The sequence below is a fragment of the Curcuma longa genome, chromosome 3 (assembly GCF_044706935.1).
Source record: "Curcuma longa cultivar G26 ecotype Majalengka, Jawa Barat chromosome 3, ITB_CL_G26_1.1, whole genome shotgun sequence".
Lineage (NCBI taxonomy): Eukaryota > Viridiplantae > Streptophyta > Magnoliopsida > Zingiberales > Zingiberaceae > Curcuma > Curcuma longa.
In genome coordinates, this window is record NC_133863.1 from 11,449,835 (window position 1) to 11,466,996 (window position 17,162).

Genomic DNA, 17,162 nt, shown 5'->3' on the forward strand with positions numbered 1-17,162 from the left:
TGGGTTTTTAATTTTCACAATTATTTTCTCCCCTTTTTTTAGGAAATCGCTAGAAAACCACCAAAAATTCGTGGCTGAGATTTGTCGTCCGTCGCGAAAAACTTTGAGGTCTACTCCACTCGCTCCCGCCCTCGATCTCCTCCCTCTTCTCTATCGCGGAGAAAGCTCTATTCTCCCTCTATTTGAGATTTTGTTTTGCTCAGTGAAGAGGTGGCGGTGGCGGCGATGATTTTGAATCATCGGTGTTGCGCTAATGATTCGTTGTTTCTGTTTCCGTTCCATCGCAGATCAAGTCGGCTGAATTTGTAAGGTGAAGTTTTGTGAGGAATGGATCTATGTCTCGTTTCCAGTTCTTGGTGTTTGATTTTTTTTCGTTTCGTTGTTTTGTGGATTTCAGCGAGTTATGAGGTACTTCTTCCGTCAAATTGAGTGTCTGGTTGCAGATATGGAAGGAAGATTTTTGCTGTTTGTCGACGACTTCAAGTCCACTTGATCTTTTGTGTGTTTTCATCATTGTGCTTCTGGAAATTGAGATTAGGGTATGGAAGGGAACTCTTCTGGAGAAGATGTCGTCCTTGTCAAGGTTCGGAAGTAGTCGATCGCTTCTGCCCTATCTTTTAACGCATGTGGATGCTTAAAGAAAGTGATTTTTCTTGTAGACGAGAAAACCGTACACGATTACGAAGCAAAGAGAGAGGTGGTCTGAGGAGGAGCACAACCGTTTTCTGGAAGCTTTGAAGCTGTATGGAAGGTCATGGCAACGCATTGAAGGTTAGTGGATTCGAATTTCCTTTTTTCATGTTTCAACTTAGAAGCTCCGGGTGATACTTTGTTCTGTAGCCATTCACTTTTCTCCCCTGAATTAATGTTTTGAAGCTTGAGATTTAGATTTTTGGTGTCTATGAAATTAGTGTTTCAGTATGTAGTTCCCTTAAAAGTGAGAATTTATTGAAATTCTTTAATACATAACCAAAAAGAAATTCTTTGATACTTGATGGGTGTGGCATGTCTCAGTGTGTTTTATAAAAGATGAAGTGGAGTTATAATTGATGGTAGCAAGTATTCCTTTATAACAAACATATATAAGATCATGGTAGAAATTTTCATCTTATCTTTGGATTTATTATGCTTGTGGCAGAACATATTGGCACTAAGACAGCTGTGCAAATTAGAAGCCATGCTCAAAAGTTCTTCACTAAAGTGAGTTGCCATTTGTGAAATCTATGAGTTTGTACTTGTACAAACTGCATATATTCTTCTAGTTTCAGCTTAGTAAATTCCTATATATTCTTTAGTTTATCATTATGATACACTATGTTGTAGTTTCGAGTTACATTATTTTTATACTTACTATCTGTTGGATTATGTTGAACCTTAAATTTCTCATGAGTATGTCTTGTCTCATGATAAGTCAATCAACTTTTTAAGATTTACCAAGAAAAAATAATTCGTACAACCAGTATCTATTGGATCCTGAATTTGTTCTTCAATAGTGGATAAAGGCATATAACATCTTCGGACTTCGAAGACTTATCGTATGTTTGTGATGGAAGAGGGACACAAATGGTATCTTTGATTAGTCTTTTTTCAGATGGAACTATCAAAATGTTCATCATGTGCTGAATTAGAACAAGATAGTCATTGTAAAGATTTTTGCCAACTGTTATATACAGTCTTTATCATAGCATACATCTCTCAAATACTAGCATGTGTTTTACATGCCCTTCTGGATTCAACTCATTCACAGTATGAAGTGATTTTACAGCTTTGTTTTTTGACATCCATCATCTTTGGATCATCCTGGAAAATTTTCTCAAAAAAGGCATCTCCACATTTAGGGAAGATGCTGGAGAAAAGAAAATTCTTGATCACTGACAAGAGGAAGCAAGGCTTCAACTCGAGTCCTTTCTTTCTCTTTTTCTTGATATATTTTTCTCTTTCTATTGGTTGTCCTTGTTTAAGGAGATTCTATAAGGTGGCGAAGAGTTGCTCTCTCTCTTTTTGCAGTCGTTTCTTTTTACCAGTTGAAGAGAGGCAAAAAGAGTTCTGCTACCCTGTTATAGAACCATCAGAAACAGTTATCAGCAACTTATTAGGAACCCACTACTAAGATCTCAAGTGAATTAAGACCTTAAACTTAGTTTACATTTTCCTAAATAAGTATTGGAGTCAGGTGTTAGGGGCTTCAGAATCAGATTCACAGATGAGGATAACTAGCATTCATTTGGCTGGGAGAACGCATGATCTCTGGAGTTCATTCCGCACTAGAACAGAAAAATGTTCTTCTTGGAAGATGATAGAGGAGAAAGGAATTATTTGAGACTAAAGTTTGCTTGGTGTATTGTCAGGTATATATATATATATAACCAACTCTAGTAAACTTGGCCTAACTCTTACAAAAATGGTCTAAGAGGCCCTTAATTTGGATCACTCTGATAAAAATAAATTAACTATAAAACTATATTAAATACCTTGGTCTATGGAGGGCCAACAAGCAAATGATAACTATGATCGCTATCTTGTGTGAACAATAATGAAGTTAACATTGAACCAAACATACAAATTCCATTTTGGTTTGATAGGATCGGAACTTTTAACTGTTTTTGTTTATAAACTTTGCTTTTCATTTAGATTGGTCTAGTTTGATTTAATTTCACTTGGACCAAATGAACGCCTTAATCTCATGTAAGCCAAACTATTTTCTTTCACTCTCTAGTCTCTGTAACATAAATTAAGGACTCTGAACTCCTGATGGGTGTTGTTGTTAAGGCCTCTCTAGCACCAGTCGTTGATGTTGACACGAGTAAGAAACCACTGATGAGACAATCCCAACAAGGTAGACATTTGAATATGTTGTCTCAAACCACCATGATTCACACATCGAAGTCATAAGCTGTATTATTAATTCCATCTTGATTGAACTTGTGTATTGTTGATCTAGTTGATCAATGTGTTTTTACTCTTTTAACGTTCCTAAGGTATAGTGCACTGCTTTGTTCCTTTCTTAACAACTCAAGATGTTAGGGCAAATGATTAGCTAATCCTTAATAATGATAAAATATAAGATGGATGATAATGACAATAATTAAAAAAAGAATAATCTATTTAGCAGTAAATGGTATGATATAAAAAATTTATTTGTGATAAGAAAAAAAAATGTATTTCTTATAGGATATGCCATATGTTATAATGTCTAATAAAATGCGAATGTATTCTTGTTAAGGTTGTCAAACATAGATCCTATATAGGAAAGGTAAGCATGCATAGGATTGATAGTTTGTTGGTAATAATTTGCACAATTCAAATCTTATCTAGATCGTTTAGGTTAGTTTGGATCATAAGATCCTAAGTTTCAGATCATAATCTTCACTACCATGGTCCTAGGGTTGGGTGTATTGCTCAAGGGTGGCAAAGAGAGGTCGATGAAGGAACTGTAAGGGGTGCAAGTTCAATCCCATGGCTCAATCTCGTAGAGGGTGTTGAGGTAGCCCCAATATATTCCACACCAAGGGAGCAGTTGGCCACCAGATCCATGAAGTGATGATGGTGTTGCTCTCTTTAACAGTAAAGGGATTCCACATGAAGAAAAGAAACAATATCACAGTGGGAGAGCAGATGACAGTAGGAGCCGTAGAGGAGGGTGACACAAATACATCAACAGGCTCCACAAAAAAAGAAAAGAAAAAAAGGGATAAAAGTGTTGGATTGGAAATAAAGAGGAAGAAGCTGCCTTCACACAGTTTAATTTAAGTAACACAAACTGTGAGAGATGAAATTAAAACTTCTTATGGAGCATCTTCCTACCTTTATAATTGGAGGTTCTTGAGCTGCTCGGAGTAAGCAATTGAATTGAGAGTGAATGCAAGTGGTGTAACTTGGTGTGAGTTTGTTCATCCACTGAGAGTGATTCCAGTGGATGTTGACAGAGATTTGTATTATTTGTCTGTAAATTGTTGTTTGCTTATATTTAATTGAAGGTGGTTCTTTAAGTACCAGTATCATACTGATCCAAACTTGGACTGTTAATAGGACCATACTGAGACCTAAAGCTTCAGCCATATATTATGTATTCAATGATCGCTCTACTGATCATGGTTGAGTAGATTCATTAACGACCATGTGGGGGCCGCTAGGGTGGCGGATTCCACCTTTTGCTGAAGAGTAGATTCATTAAGAGGAATAATAATAATAATACTAAGGGGATAAAGCATGTTTTCTTGAATTACATGACTAGTTTAAGATGAATAATTTTCTAATGTTGTCCCCTCATCACTTTTAGGAATTTTTATACATTCTTTGGAAGTGGAAAAATGGCCATCAATAAGATGGAACGTTTAAAATGAAAGATAGAAAGGTTATTCATTAATGATGTGATTAATAAATTCCATATGGAGGTACATATTCATCAAGAGTCCTGGTAACTCGGTATCAATTGATTGCTAAACACAAGTCAATTACAGCTTGAGAAGGAAGCTCTTGAGAAAGGTGTTCCACCAGGACAATCTCATGACATTGATATCCCACCTCCAAGGCCTAAAAGGAAACCGAGCAATCCGTATCCACGGAAGTCCAGTGTGGGTTCTCTTTCTCCTCTGGGTGAAGTAACAAATGGGAGACCGTCTCAATCAATGTCTCTCTATGGAGAAAGTGAAGTGATGGATATTGGAAGTGAAGACCCACTGGAGGTAAATCGTTTCAGTGGGTACTTTCATTGTTCCAATTATCCAGTTGGAGTAACACAATTTTACATTTAATATACTTTGTTTCATATTTCATACTGGTTAGCTTCTTTGACTAGAAATTCACAGCATTGCAGAAGTTGCAAAGTAAAGATGCTTCCGAAGGTGCAGATCGCTCAGAGGTTCTTAATGTCTTCCAAGATTCTCTATCTACTTCTTCTACAAGCAAGATCTCTTCCAATCAAAGAAAGTATTTGGAACTCTTCCCCCTCAAGAAGAAAATGGACAGTGATATTTCAATTGACAAATCCTCGATTCCTCATGATGTGGAACAGGGGCTAGGTAAAAGTTTTCTTGGTGTCGATAAAACAGGACAATCTACAAAGCAACAAATCAATTTGTCTCTGGAAGGGGGTGAATATTCATCAAACCTTCAAGATGTGACATCAAAGGATATCTTGGAAAGTGATCACACCCACATAAAGCATCATCCTTCATGTTCTAATGTTACTGAAACTGAAAATATAGATGTTCAGAACCCTGCTGCTGTAACAGAACAATTAGGAGGGCAGATGAATACTAAACCATCCTCAAATGCTGCAGTTTCTGTGTTGCCATTCCTGAATCTACCATCAATTGATTCCATGCATCAACCATTTCCAGTCTTTTTGCCCTTGGCTTACTTCCACAGTAATCAACATGCCTATGGGTCATTTCTAGACATGTCATCCACCTTTCCAAATCTTCTTCTTTCCACCTTATCACAAAAACCATCAGCTCATGCAACAGCAAGCCTTGCAGCAGCATCATGGCCATCTGCTGAAGTTGAGACTCCTGTCCAACCAATCACAGAAATCCCAACTGGTGAAATTCTGGAAAAGTGTGCAAATCCAGCCACAAGCTTGGAGACCATTGCTGTTGCTATGGTTCCTGCTGCCACTGAATGGTGGGCGTCCCACAGCCTCTTGCCATGGTTCCCTCGGCCTTTTGCCAGTTTTGCATTTGCTCCACAGTATACAAGCACTGCCTGCTACACAAGCCCAGCTGGAGCTCAAGAACATGATCGAACTGTTGAGATCTCTTCAGATGGAAACCCACAAGTAGGAAATGAAAATCAATTTGATTCTCTAAAACCTAGATACCACTCTTCTAAATCCTTATCATCATCAGACTCAGATGGTAGTGGAAGAGACGAGAACTCCAACAAGCAAGCCACTAGGTCCAATAAGAAAACACAGGATTCAGACAAGGCAAGAAATAAGAAAACACAGAACCGTTCTTCCTGTGGATCAAATACACCATCCAGTAGCGAAGTAGAAACAGACGCTATAGAGAAAAAACATGAGAAAGTAAATGATGAGTCTATGGAAGCCTACTTCAGTTGTTTTTCAGCTTGCGAAACCAATCATCACAGGCTTAGAAATAGTGGAAGCATGAATGAATCTTGGAAGGAGGTTTCCGAAGAGGTTGTAATGTGAACTTTTAGCTATCTGAATTTGCCAGCCACTCTGCCATCGGAGCACCATCATTACTCTAATGTATCATTCTCTCTTTTTGCCAGGGTCGACTTGCCTTCCAAGCACTGTTCAAGAGAGAGGTGCTTCCACAGAGCTTTTCTCCTCCGCATACTGAAGAAACTGCAGCCATGATAAGGAAAGAGTTTACTGAATTGCCAGCTGATGTCGACAAGAACATATGCACTGGCACTGCAGCCAATTTTAACAATCTTCCTGATGACTCTGAAAACAAGTTGTCTATCAGAAACAACGATAGCATGGTGTCTGGGAAGTTCAAGACTCGCCGGACTGGTTTCAAGCCTTACAAGAGGTGTTCAGTAGAAGCCAAGGAGAACAGATCAGCTGTCATAGAAGAAAGTGGCAACAAGAGGATTCGTCTGCAAGGGGAAGCTTCCACCTGATAACACACATGCAGAGCACCTGATGGACATTCCTAATGGCATGTGGTTTATCTATGAATTTATAAGACTTGGAGCTTGCTAAACATCAAACTTTAGAACTTAAATCTCGCCTCGTCTTCGAATTGTAATATTATCCATCCCAGCAGCTCTTCTGCGAGACTGCTTATAAGGTTGTGTTTTAAAGTGAACATATTGTCTGTCTGTGGAGTTCATCCTTTCTTGCTGTATGTCTTTACGAATATAATTTTGTTAGAAAATTAAAAAGACATTCGGAACTATTTATATCATTAAAAAGTGTAATTTTGATATTAAAATATCCTTTTATGTTTCATTTTGAAATAATTTTGATCAAAATTGTATTATCTTATAGTCTCAATAAAGTTGATCTAGCTCGAAGACATTATTTTAAGTATGTGAGTAATTTTGATTAAAAGTTTTATTATTTTAGAGTCGTCTTAATTAAAATAGTATCATTTAAAAATAATTTTAGTCCAGTAATTTTGAATTTTAAAAGAAGAATTTTTTTTGATGATATAGATAGAAGGATGACTTTTTAATTTTTTGCCTATAATTTTTTGTAGTCTTGAAAGCTAATTGAAAATATTTCAACATCTGTCACCTTAGTGGTTTTACACTATCGATTTTGTGATCATCTATGAAGAAGTAAATTAAAAAATTATAATTGATTGATGAAAAAAAATATTATCTCTACTTAATCAGATTTGACTTAAAAATCAATAAACACAATGTTTGCTCACACATTAGGTCTAAGAGTTATTTCTAAAAGATTCTTCATGTTTATTGAATTTTTAAATTTTTTAAAAGGCGAAATCGCCCATTATAATTTATTTAACATATATATTTTAATTTTCTAAATTACTATTTGATAGAAGAGATGATATTACATTGAAAAAATATATATATTTTATAAATCTCGATCCGCAAACCAACGACAAATCTATAGGCTTCATCGTTGAACAGTCGAAATGCAGGTAAACGCAAGATCTTTTTCGGCTGCGGTAAATTCCTAATCGATTCTCTGCAGAAAGCGAGGGCAAGCGGATCGAGGAACGCTCGTCGATGATCTACACGGCGTACGCCCACCAGTCATCTCCCCTGATAAGTTACTCTTTTGTTTCTTTCTCTCTCGCAGTCGCACGAGCGCACGCGATCGCTGCACGCCGCCCGCACCTCACCATCTGATTCTTACGCGGTCCTCTTGGGAGTAATACTTAGCGGCTTCGACAGAAACGGTTCCCGTGGAGCTGGTGTCGGTGCCGCAGTGAAGCGATGGAGATCGATAGGGCCATCAGGGAAAGCACCGATCGGCGGCTGCAGACAAAGTACCAGAACGCCGTCTACGTGATTCAGAGGGCTTTTGCGCTCTACGAGTGAGATTCCTAACCTCCGCCGTTTAATATGTTGGGTGATTATTGCATATTTGTTTGCTTTTTGATTTTCGAGTGGGTTCTGTTGTGGTTTTCATTGGATTTCTTTATCGGATGTAGTTTTCTAATGGTAGTCGCCTCGGCTGCGGGCTTTTTGCGCTGGGCTCCAAATCTTGGTTTATTATTATTTTTTTCTGAAATAGGTTGTTCAGTCTTGACCAAGGGGATCCTTTTCCTGCGTCAGTTGCATTTTTAACCTGAATTTGCAGTACTTATTTGTGTTTCTTCTTCGCCTTAGTAGTTACATCAATGAACTGCAGTTTTAGAGTTTAGGTGCTAGGTAGGTCGATTATTCTTACGGCTTTCCTTGTTCATCAGTTTGTCTCGGCTTAGAAAGGGAGTGAATTACTGCTTATTTTAAACTGTATAGTTTAATTCAAACAGCTTGATTAATTCAGGATGGTGCTGACAAGTTGTTACTGACCAGATTGATTTTCAGTCATGGAACCTTCGTAAATATACACAATTCACTGTAGCAAAATTGCATATCAAAAGTGTTGACATTGTTATTGCATCTCAGAGTGTTTCAGGCTTGCAGTTGCCATGCTGCTTCTTTGATCATGACTGCAAGTTTGGCATATGATTCTTTACTTTGTTATTCCAAAAATAAGTTATAGTAACAGTTCAAAAAATTCTTAACAGATTTGAGCAGGTCGCCTTCAGTTTTAATGGGGGAAAGGACTCAACGGTACAGACTTTCATACCTGTCTTTGTTATCAGGATACCACATTTTAACACTTACTCAATTGCATTGTCATTGCAGGTATTGCTTCATTTACTGCGAGCTGGCTATTATTTGCATCAAGGAAAATCAGAATGTTCAAATCACCATCTTTCAGATGATGCGCACAAGTGTCCAATTCGGACCATATATTTTGAGAGTCCATGTGCTTTCCCTGAGATTAATTCCTTCACTTATGAAACTGCTGCTGAGTAAGAATGCACTTTCGCACTTTTACTTTCTCATTCAAGACCTTGCTTGTCTTTTGAAGTTAATGATGCTCCAACTTTTAAGCATGCCTTGTATCTGAAACTATGGTTTTATTTACTCTTTTTTTTTTCTTCTTTTTCTTAGTTACAACTTGCAACTGGAAAGTATCCACTCAGATTTCAAGTCTGGCCTAGAGGCTCTTTTGAAGGAAAAACCTACTAAAGCTATTTTTCTTGGAACCAGGATTGGCGATCCTAATGCAGTATGTCTTGCAGTAAATCACAAAGAGTTGCAGTAAATTGTGTTTTTTATCCAAGTTATTCAAATTTGCTGTAAAATGTGATTTTTTTTCTAAGTTATTAATTTGCTCTTGGCGCAGATGAGAGTTTACATCTTTTACTTTATTTCGCCTCACAGGTTGGACAGGAGCAATTTTCCCCTAGTTCAATTGGATGGCCTCCTTTCATGAGGGTGAACCCTATCTTGGACTGGTCATACAGGTTATTATTTGGATATACTAGTTAACTAATATACCAATTGAAGATATTTAGATTGTTATTTAAGTCTTCTTATCCCTTCAATTTGTCATTGTCAGGGATGTTTGGGCTTTCCTCTTAACTTCCAAGGTTAAGTACTGCAGTCTCTATGATCAAGGGTAAACCACTAATTGTTTGATGCTGTCATTTACTTGCCAATGTTGTTCCATTATGGTTCCTTTCATATTGTAATTTAAATTCATAATGGTTTGTGTCATTGTCATTTTGTGATACTACTTACATTGTTTAATTTCATCATCATTAAACCTTGTAAGTTCTATGGTTGTTTAGATATACATCAATTGGGAGCATATATGACACACTTCCAAATGCATTGTTAAGCATTGCTGATTCATCAAGCACGAAAAAGAATTTTAAACCTGCATATATGCTCTCTGATGGAAGATTAGAAAGAGCTGGAAGAAACAAGAAGTTAGCTCTTAAATCTGATAATGCTTCTCTAAACAATGGTGTGATTGGCATTTCTCTGAATGGTTCCTTCAGGGCATCAATTATCATCGTAGGTGATGAGATCCTGTAAGTCATTTCTTGGATATCATACTCTATATAATCTACTGATAAAAATTTAAAACAAATATTGCGTATCTTCTGGATGAAACTTTGTAGGTCTTTTACCTACATTCTTCCAAATTTTTGTACCATTTTCTATTTTGCAGTATTACTTTATCTTTGTATTTTATTATTAACCTAGTTGTCTACTCTCCAATGAGCGGCCATTTTCATGCTATTAACAAGTGGAGCAATCTCTTACAGATAAAAAGGTCTATAAATTGTGAAAGTTTTCATATTTTTTATGTTTATAATTTATACTAACGAGTTACTTTTAAAACTACTAGGATAACAATAAGGGAAATCATAGTTCTTTTTCCACTTACAGATTGACCTGCTAGAAAACAACTTGTCCAGAAAATTACAATGTCTGGTGGAGGATTCTGTGATTGATGACTTGTATTATTTGCAAGGATGATTCAAGGATCACTAGATTTCTTTTAGTTGCTATTTGGGACAAAAAGCCTTTTTGTTTATGTTGTTCCTTGTGGTAGAATTTATAGTTGAAGGTAGCACAAGGTTGATGCATCAAAAACCTAATTTAGGTTATTAGAGTACAAAAAGAGGGTAATATATGAAATCCATCGAAATGGATGGATTTTGTTAGTCTTATTGTTTGGTTGTTAAACAATAATAATGTTCAATGTGAACCATTTGAATATTACTAACTTCAATTTCCCTTTCCTATATAAACATGGAGCTGTTGGTTTCTCCCTGAAGCACAACCCTTGAGGGGCTTGGGTGAGTGAAAAGAGCTTCCCGTAAGGGGAAAATTGCAATAAATTTATAAAGAATCTTTTTGACCGAGTTCATGAGAGTTCAACCAAGCCTTTTGGAGGTGGTTATAATGCTCTGCAACAATGATACTAAACAAATTTAATCACAAATTATTCCTTCTCCTTTATACTATGTTTTCCCTTATCCTCGTCCAAGAAGACTGGTGTTCACTTTTCCAGAATGAATGCTTGAGCTATAGTGGTCGCGTAGCCAAACAAATGCTAGTTACTCTCACCCACTGGATCTTATTCCTTGTATATCTAACATTATCCAGACATATTTTGGGAGTTTTTTTTCCATTTTTTTTTACTCGTGTACTGATTTTGCTAATTGAATCATCATAAACATTATCTTTTGGCATTCAACAGCTCTTTTTATGGCTAAAAGGGCATTCATTATTCTTGATGCGCATTTATTTCAGATTTGGCACTACTGAGGACAAGCTGAGTGGGGCACTGTGCAAAAAGTTAAATACTATTGGATGGCAAACAACTCGTATAGCAGTTGTTCAAAATGAAGTGAGACAAATTTATGCAATAATTACTATCTCTATACTTTAACTCAAATTATGCAGATAATATGATCTTTTCCTATCTTTTCTGCCAATATTCATAATTTGTATATTGTCTTCAATTTAAACAGTTGCAACAAAATTTACTTTTAATTGAATACCGTGAGATTTTCACTGATGAGGATTAACCTTATATTTTTCTCCTTGAACTGTTACAACTAGCATGGTCCATGGATTTGGAAGCTTATTTTCTGGTCTGATTTAAGCTTTGTTCTTTGCCATGAAGATGAAATTTCTCTTCAAATTATTCTTAAATCTTCACCACTTTTTTATTTGTTTGCATCTGTTGCAATTACACCGTGATAGTTATAGGCTAAGGCTTTCAACTATGTTCAACTGTGCTTGCTAGTTTTTATAAATTGTCCTTGTAAATGATTTTATGCTAGATATATGCTACCACAAAGAACTTTCAAATTTTTCCTAGTTTTTTTTTTTTGCATTCTCAATTAGAATATATTGTGACCTCTTTTGTTCATCCAGATCGATTCTGTGGCTGAAGAAGTGGAACAGAGGAAGTCTACAAATGACATGGTTTCTTTCAGTGACCTTCAGTTATCTAAGTTCTTAAATCTTAATCTCTGAAGTTCTAATATTTTTACCGCAGTTCATACATAATTGATCTTTGAACATCTATTTACAGGTGTTCCTGTTTGGAGGGTTTGGCCCTATGAATTCTGATGTTTCACTAGCAGGTGTAGCAAAAGCTTTTGGAGTTCGGCTGGTTAGTTGATGTGGGATTTGGGATTCATCCAAAATATTTCATGGTTTAAACTTGGATTATCTAATCCATCATATAATGCTGCAATATGCTTTATGAAAACAAATCCTGCTTTCATAATTTTATTTTGTTTCCTTTTTTTTGTCAATAAAGCATGGTCATAATGCAATCCACAACTGAAAAACTACAGTATCTTGCTTCAAGTGGTGAAGGTTTGTTGAACTTTAGAATCTACATGGTACATATGCCATGTCCTATACCTGGTGTTAGGCTTCTAGCAGCACTATTTACATGGAGAAATCTAAATGCAAAGGGATCTAGTGCTTTTTTGTATCTTATATATGAGAGTTTGCTTTAAATAGTGAAGAATGTCATATGCTGCAGTTAAGAATCCACAATTAGGTTCCAATTAGAACTAATAACAAATAATTAGAAATGTTTGTTATACTCATCAACCTTTGTTTAGTACAATATTCATCACATTGCTGTTACTTAAGAAACAATCTCAAATGATTTCCTTATTTTGGATGGGTTTTGGATATTGATACATGTATAAGTCATTTTCACTTCTTTTATTTTGGTTGACCATGCTACATCACTAATTCTTTCCACTAGAGTACAATTCCAAATTGTTTCCCAAGCTTCGATGCGTATAAAGTGAGTCCTAAAACTTTAATGATTGTTACAAACATGTCCTAAGTTTAGTTTTACTATATAATTGATAAGTGATGATATGTCTCCACAACCATTTTAGACTACGCATCAACTATGGACCTGCCAAACTAAACAATGCCATGTTGAGTTCTATGAATGAAGAGATGAAATATTCTTCTCCTTTCATTCTGTCTGAGCCCTCATTATGATCCATTCATTCCAAAGCTTTGCAGTATTTATTTACGATTACTGAAAACATTAATTGCATTCTTTTTAGTCGGGATATTATTCTAATCAACTTTATATTCAGTGTAATAGTTAGGCCTACTTTCTCAGAGGTTCAGTCAATTTGCACGACATTGATCTTTGCTATTTTGCATATAGCCCAAGGGCATATATTTCTTATGAATTATCTGTACTTTGTTTCCAGGCTCCTGATGAAGAGTTTGAGGAGTACCTCAGGCATCTTATAGGACAGCACTGCATTGGGGACAGGAATGAGGTAATAAATAAATATTTGGCTTATGCATGTTTTCTGTCATTTCTGTTAATATCTATTAAGTAATGGTGAGGCCATTTGCACGCACAGCAACATAGAAGTCCTTTACTAAACTTGGTATCCTGTAAACAGGTTCTCTGTTGGTGTTTCTGAATTCCTTTTTTGGTTTGAATTTATTGTTGATTAAATTGGATGATACTCTGTCTGAGGGGAACCATGCCTATAAATATTCTCCAACTAATATGAGAGACGGCATCTTAGTTAAGGTCATTATAATAGCATCATATGTGACTGAAAAATGTTTCTTATACATTTATACAAGTTTTATTGGATTCTGACACTTACCATTTCATATATAGATCCACCATTTATGTGCAGAATGAATTATATTTGATATTGCACGTAACGTGTATTTCTACATTCTAAATGTTGACATTCTTACTCTGTATTTTCTTACTTTTCCAGATGGCTTTATTGCCTGAAGGTATAACGGAATTATTGCATCACAAAAACCTACCTCTTCCATTGGTACGCTTGACATATTCTCTGGATATTTTGTTTTTCTATGTTTATTTATTTATTTTGAATAAACAGATTGTCTGTCGCTTGTTGTTTTTTAACTCCTGTTATATTTGATATGCATTTAATAGTGTACCCTGTGTACTAGACACTAGGAGCAAAATGAACATGTATTAACTAATGTCTTGGTTTGCATGTTAATCTCTTTATCACTTTTGAAAAGAAACAGAAGAACTCACCTAATAGACATAATGTGAACATTTTCAAAGGTCTGAACCTGTATTTACTTGAAACTAGGAGCAAAAATGAACATCTATTAACTACTGTCTTGGTTTGCATGTTAATCTCTTTATTGCTTTTGGAAACAGACAGACAAACTCACCTAAGAGGTTTAATGTGAACATCTTTAAAGCTCTCAACCTGATGTCAGTTTGAACATGTAATATTAGATTGTATAAATTTGAAAGAAAGTTGGTTAAAGGGAGGTGTGGAACAAATGAGCACGGAAACTGAATTACCTGGTGCACAGTTGTGGCGGATCCAGGATTTGTGAAGTTGGGGGCAAGTCAATGCTATATCTTCAAATTAATAATTAAAGGAGCAAATGCTAAAAGTTAATTGTATTTTCTCAAAAAATAAAAAAAGAAGTTAATAACTTTAATTGCATTATGTTGGGTTTGAATAATTTCTTAGTCCGTCTCTGGTGCACATTGCATGGAGTACATTTGAGAGTTCCCTGCATTGAAATGGCAACAAGCCGGTAGTCTTTTTGAATACTATTTAAGAGTTTTCCTGATTGACGAGGAACTTTCTTTGTGCCTGATCTGTGTTGCTTCTCTTTCTTTGCAGATCAAATGTCACAACGTTATTATTCTTTCTGCAACAAATATATGTGAATTGGAAACGCAATGGGATTGTCTTTTTGAATTACCTAGTGTGCCATTAGTGCAATTGGCACCATTCACATTGAAGCATCTTAGCACCACACTTTCTGATGTAAATCTCTATCTTCTGTTTCAATGGTTCCCTCTCTCTGCTCCTTAGTCATTTGACATTACTTAACTGTACCATCTGCGACGTATGAGATCTGCACCGAATGTTAATTTTATTGTTGGTACAAGCAATACATTATGGTGCCATACCAATGTTTGGACCATAGTACATATAAAATCTGTTTAGTAAATTACAATTTCTCCTAGGTATATTTTCTCAATATTATATTTTGCTAACAAACTCTCAAACATCACTGTTCTGTATTTTGCAGGTTGAAATTGCTCAGACCATTTCGAAGCTGTGCCTTGAATTCTCAGATATTTACATAGGTAAGGACCAGAACTTTTTCACATAAGTGAACCATATCAGGTTCCCAAGCAAGAACTGCTGCTGCTTAAATGTCTATCATACAGAGCTTTCGATCAATCATATAATTTCTTGTATCCCTATTGATTATTCATCACTGTGAAATATAGGATGTCATCGCATGTCCCGTCTCACACCTTCCATAATAAGTTTCATCGGGAAGGTGAGTTCTTTAAGTATCAATAAATAATATCGATGTCTTTGTTTTCTTTTACTGCCATTTAATAAAACACGCATTTCTAACTTTCTCTACGATCATGAAAATTTTCTCTAGGACAAGTCTAGACTTGAATCGGCTGTCAAGAAACTGTCCAGTAGTTTCCCACCTGGAACTTTCTTTGAACACAAGTGTGACTGATATACTTGGTTCAAGTTTAACTTCCAGAGGTCATGACCACCCAAACTTGGTGTTAGAAGCTGATCTTGATTCAATATCGACATCAGCTTCTTCTAACGGTTCCCTCTGCCCAACTACCTTTCCCCATTTGAAGAAGCAGTTCCTGCAGTTTCTTTGGTGAGAAGTACCGGTTAAGCTGCACATCCTAGAAACTTTGGAAGCTCACTGATTAAGTCACCAAAGTTCAAACTAAATCGCCCATATGTATACAAGATTATGAACTCGTATGTATACATGATTAAGAGCATCATGAAGAAATTGTCATAAGTTTAACTTAAGTGACTTTTGAATCAGGTTTCAATGCGTCTCTTGCTTATTTGTTAATTCTTTGTACAGACAAAAGACATGATTCTTCTGCTGTAGCAGAGTACTCAACCAGTTCATCAAAATGTGTATCATCAACTCTTTTTAGGTTTCGGGAATGGCACCGGCCAGATCACATTTTGCAGGAGAAAGAGGAGCAAGCAGTCGCTGCTTAGTAAGGTTTTCCCTCTTATTTCGAGCTCCTCTTCTTGTTTTTGATATGCGATAATGACATCTAAGGTCACTTGTTCTTGGCCGTATCCACAATTTTTTTGTGCCATGGATACTATTGCCTGACCTGAAGACTATAGACTCGATAAGAGTAACTTCAAACTTTGCCTGGTAACAAGCTCCTCATCTTGTTTTGGACATGTGAATGTGACATCTGAGATCATTTGTCCTTGGCCTCATGGCCTCATTCACAGTTGTTTTTGTGCCATTGGATACTATGCCTGACCAGAAGAACATAGACTCGATAAGAGTAACTTCCAGCTTTATTCGTTTGAGACGAGAATCTCTCTGACAATTCATTTTAGATGGTTTTTGAGGGCATTCCTTACTGAACTTAGGGTTGTAGTTTGAGATGACAGTTTAGACTTGTGATGTCAGTTGTGATCTCAATAGTTATTACTTGCAATCAAAGCTGTTCTTGCCCTTGCCGAAATAGCTATCAATTTGAATGTTCAAAACGGGTCCTCTTTTGAACAATTTTGATGAGAGGGCCAAGTTTACTGATAGCCTGCCAAGATCTCAGGACACTAGACGGTATTCAACTTTTCTAGCCTTAATGAGAACTAGTGCTATGCTGATGAGCCTAAAACTTAAACCTTAGACATGCCTCGTTTACCAAGTTTACACCACCATTTAGCGAAGCTTCGATCATTCCACTTGTTACCATCTAGATGCATTTATTGACTGCACATGGTTTTGACATTATTATTATCAAACTGCACATTATCTCATAGTTTCTCGTAAATCTCTCTCTTTTTGCAAAAAAGTGGAATTTGCCACCTTAGCAGTCCCACACGTTCGGTCTCACGACCATATGTGAGGAGGTAAATCGAGAAATTGCAGTTGGTCATGACGCAGGAGGGTATTGCCTGGCTTCGTTAGGATTCGAACCCTTGTCCTCTTTTGCAAGTCTGTTGCGTCGTAACCAATTCAGCTATGCCCTGGGGGCCTCGTAAATCTCTCTCTGTTTTGTATGGGGGTTTGTTCAATGATACGGATGTATATTATGTCGAAAGCCATAGAGTTATACGAACAGTCTGCCTAAACGAATG

General features: G+C 36.3%; 2 protein-coding genes across 7 annotated transcripts; both read left to right on the forward strand.

The window, feature by feature from the left end:
* Nucleotides 1-84: 84 nt before the first annotated feature.
* On the forward strand, nucleotides 85-6,867 carry LOC141824592 (protein CCA1-like). Of its 4 annotated transcripts, none has more exons than XM_074711902.1 (7): nucleotides 85-310; nucleotides 398-583; nucleotides 660-771; nucleotides 1,139-1,200; nucleotides 4,461-4,685; nucleotides 4,817-6,145; nucleotides 6,241-6,867. In XM_074711902.1, the coding sequence occupies exons 2-7, from the start codon at nucleotides 542-544 to the stop codon at nucleotides 6,595-6,597; spliced, it is 2,127 nt and encodes a 708-aa protein (XP_074568003.1). In that variant the 5' UTR covers nucleotides 85-310; nucleotides 398-541; the 3' UTR covers nucleotides 6,598-6,867. The 4 variants fall into 4 exon arrangements, with proteins under 4 accessions (XP_074568003.1, XP_074568005.1, XP_074568004.1 ...); XM_074711904.1 differs by having other exon boundaries at nucleotides 444-583; XM_074711903.1 differs by having other exon boundaries at nucleotides 85-305.
* A 755-nt stretch (nucleotides 6,868-7,622) lies between these two features.
* LOC141823953 (uncharacterized) lies at nucleotides 7,623-16,131 on the forward strand. 3 transcript variants are annotated; one of them, XR_012601418.1, is made up of 17 exons: nucleotides 7,623-7,988; nucleotides 8,688-8,733; nucleotides 8,809-8,978; nucleotides 9,121-9,238; nucleotides 9,394-9,476; nucleotides 9,572-9,631; nucleotides 9,804-10,049; nucleotides 11,281-11,377; nucleotides 11,911-11,961; nucleotides 12,071-12,151; nucleotides 13,233-13,304; nucleotides 13,767-13,829; nucleotides 14,670-14,816; nucleotides 15,085-15,142; nucleotides 15,290-15,342; nucleotides 15,454-15,800; nucleotides 15,913-16,129. XR_012601418.1 is itself a non-coding variant. In XM_074711163.1 (16 exons), exons 1-16 carry the CDS (start codon nucleotides 7,888-7,890, stop codon nucleotides 15,937-15,939), a joined length of 1,473 nt encoding a protein of 490 aa, XP_074567264.1. In that variant the 5' UTR covers nucleotides 7,623-7,887; the 3' UTR covers nucleotides 15,940-16,131. The 3 variants fall into 3 exon arrangements, 2 of the variants coding, with proteins under 2 accessions (XP_074567264.1, XP_074567263.1); XM_074711163.1 differs by lacking the exon at nucleotides 15,454-15,800 and having other exon boundaries at nucleotides 15,913-16,131; XM_074711162.1 differs by lacking the exon at nucleotides 15,913-16,129 and having other exon boundaries at nucleotides 15,454-15,877.
* Nucleotides 16,132-17,162: the final 1,031 nt, after the last annotated feature.

Coding starts and splice junctions, on each gene's coding strand:
- LOC141824592 (XM_074711902.1), top strand. CDS start 542: ATGGAAGGGAACTCTTCTGGAGAAGATGTCGTCCTTGTCAAG. Junction 4,686..4,816: donor GAAGTGAAGACCCACTGGAG/GTAAATCGTTTC, acceptor ACAGCATTGCAG/AAGTTGCAAAGTAAAGATGC. Junction 6,146..6,240: donor GGAAGGAGGTTTCCGAAGAG/GTTGTAATGTGA, acceptor TCTTTTTGCCAG/GGTCGACTTGCCTTCCAAGC.
- LOC141823953 (XM_074711162.1), top strand. CDS start 7,888: ATGGAGATCGATAGGGCCATCAGGGAAAGCACCGATCGGCGGCTGCAG. Junction 8,734..8,808: donor ATGGGGGAAAGGACTCAACG/GTACAGACTTTC, acceptor TTGTCATTGCAG/GTATTGCTTCATTTACTGCG. Junction 14,817..15,084: donor TTAGCACCACACTTTCTGAT/GTAAATCTCTAT, acceptor TGTATTTTGCAG/GTTGAAATTGCTCAGACCAT.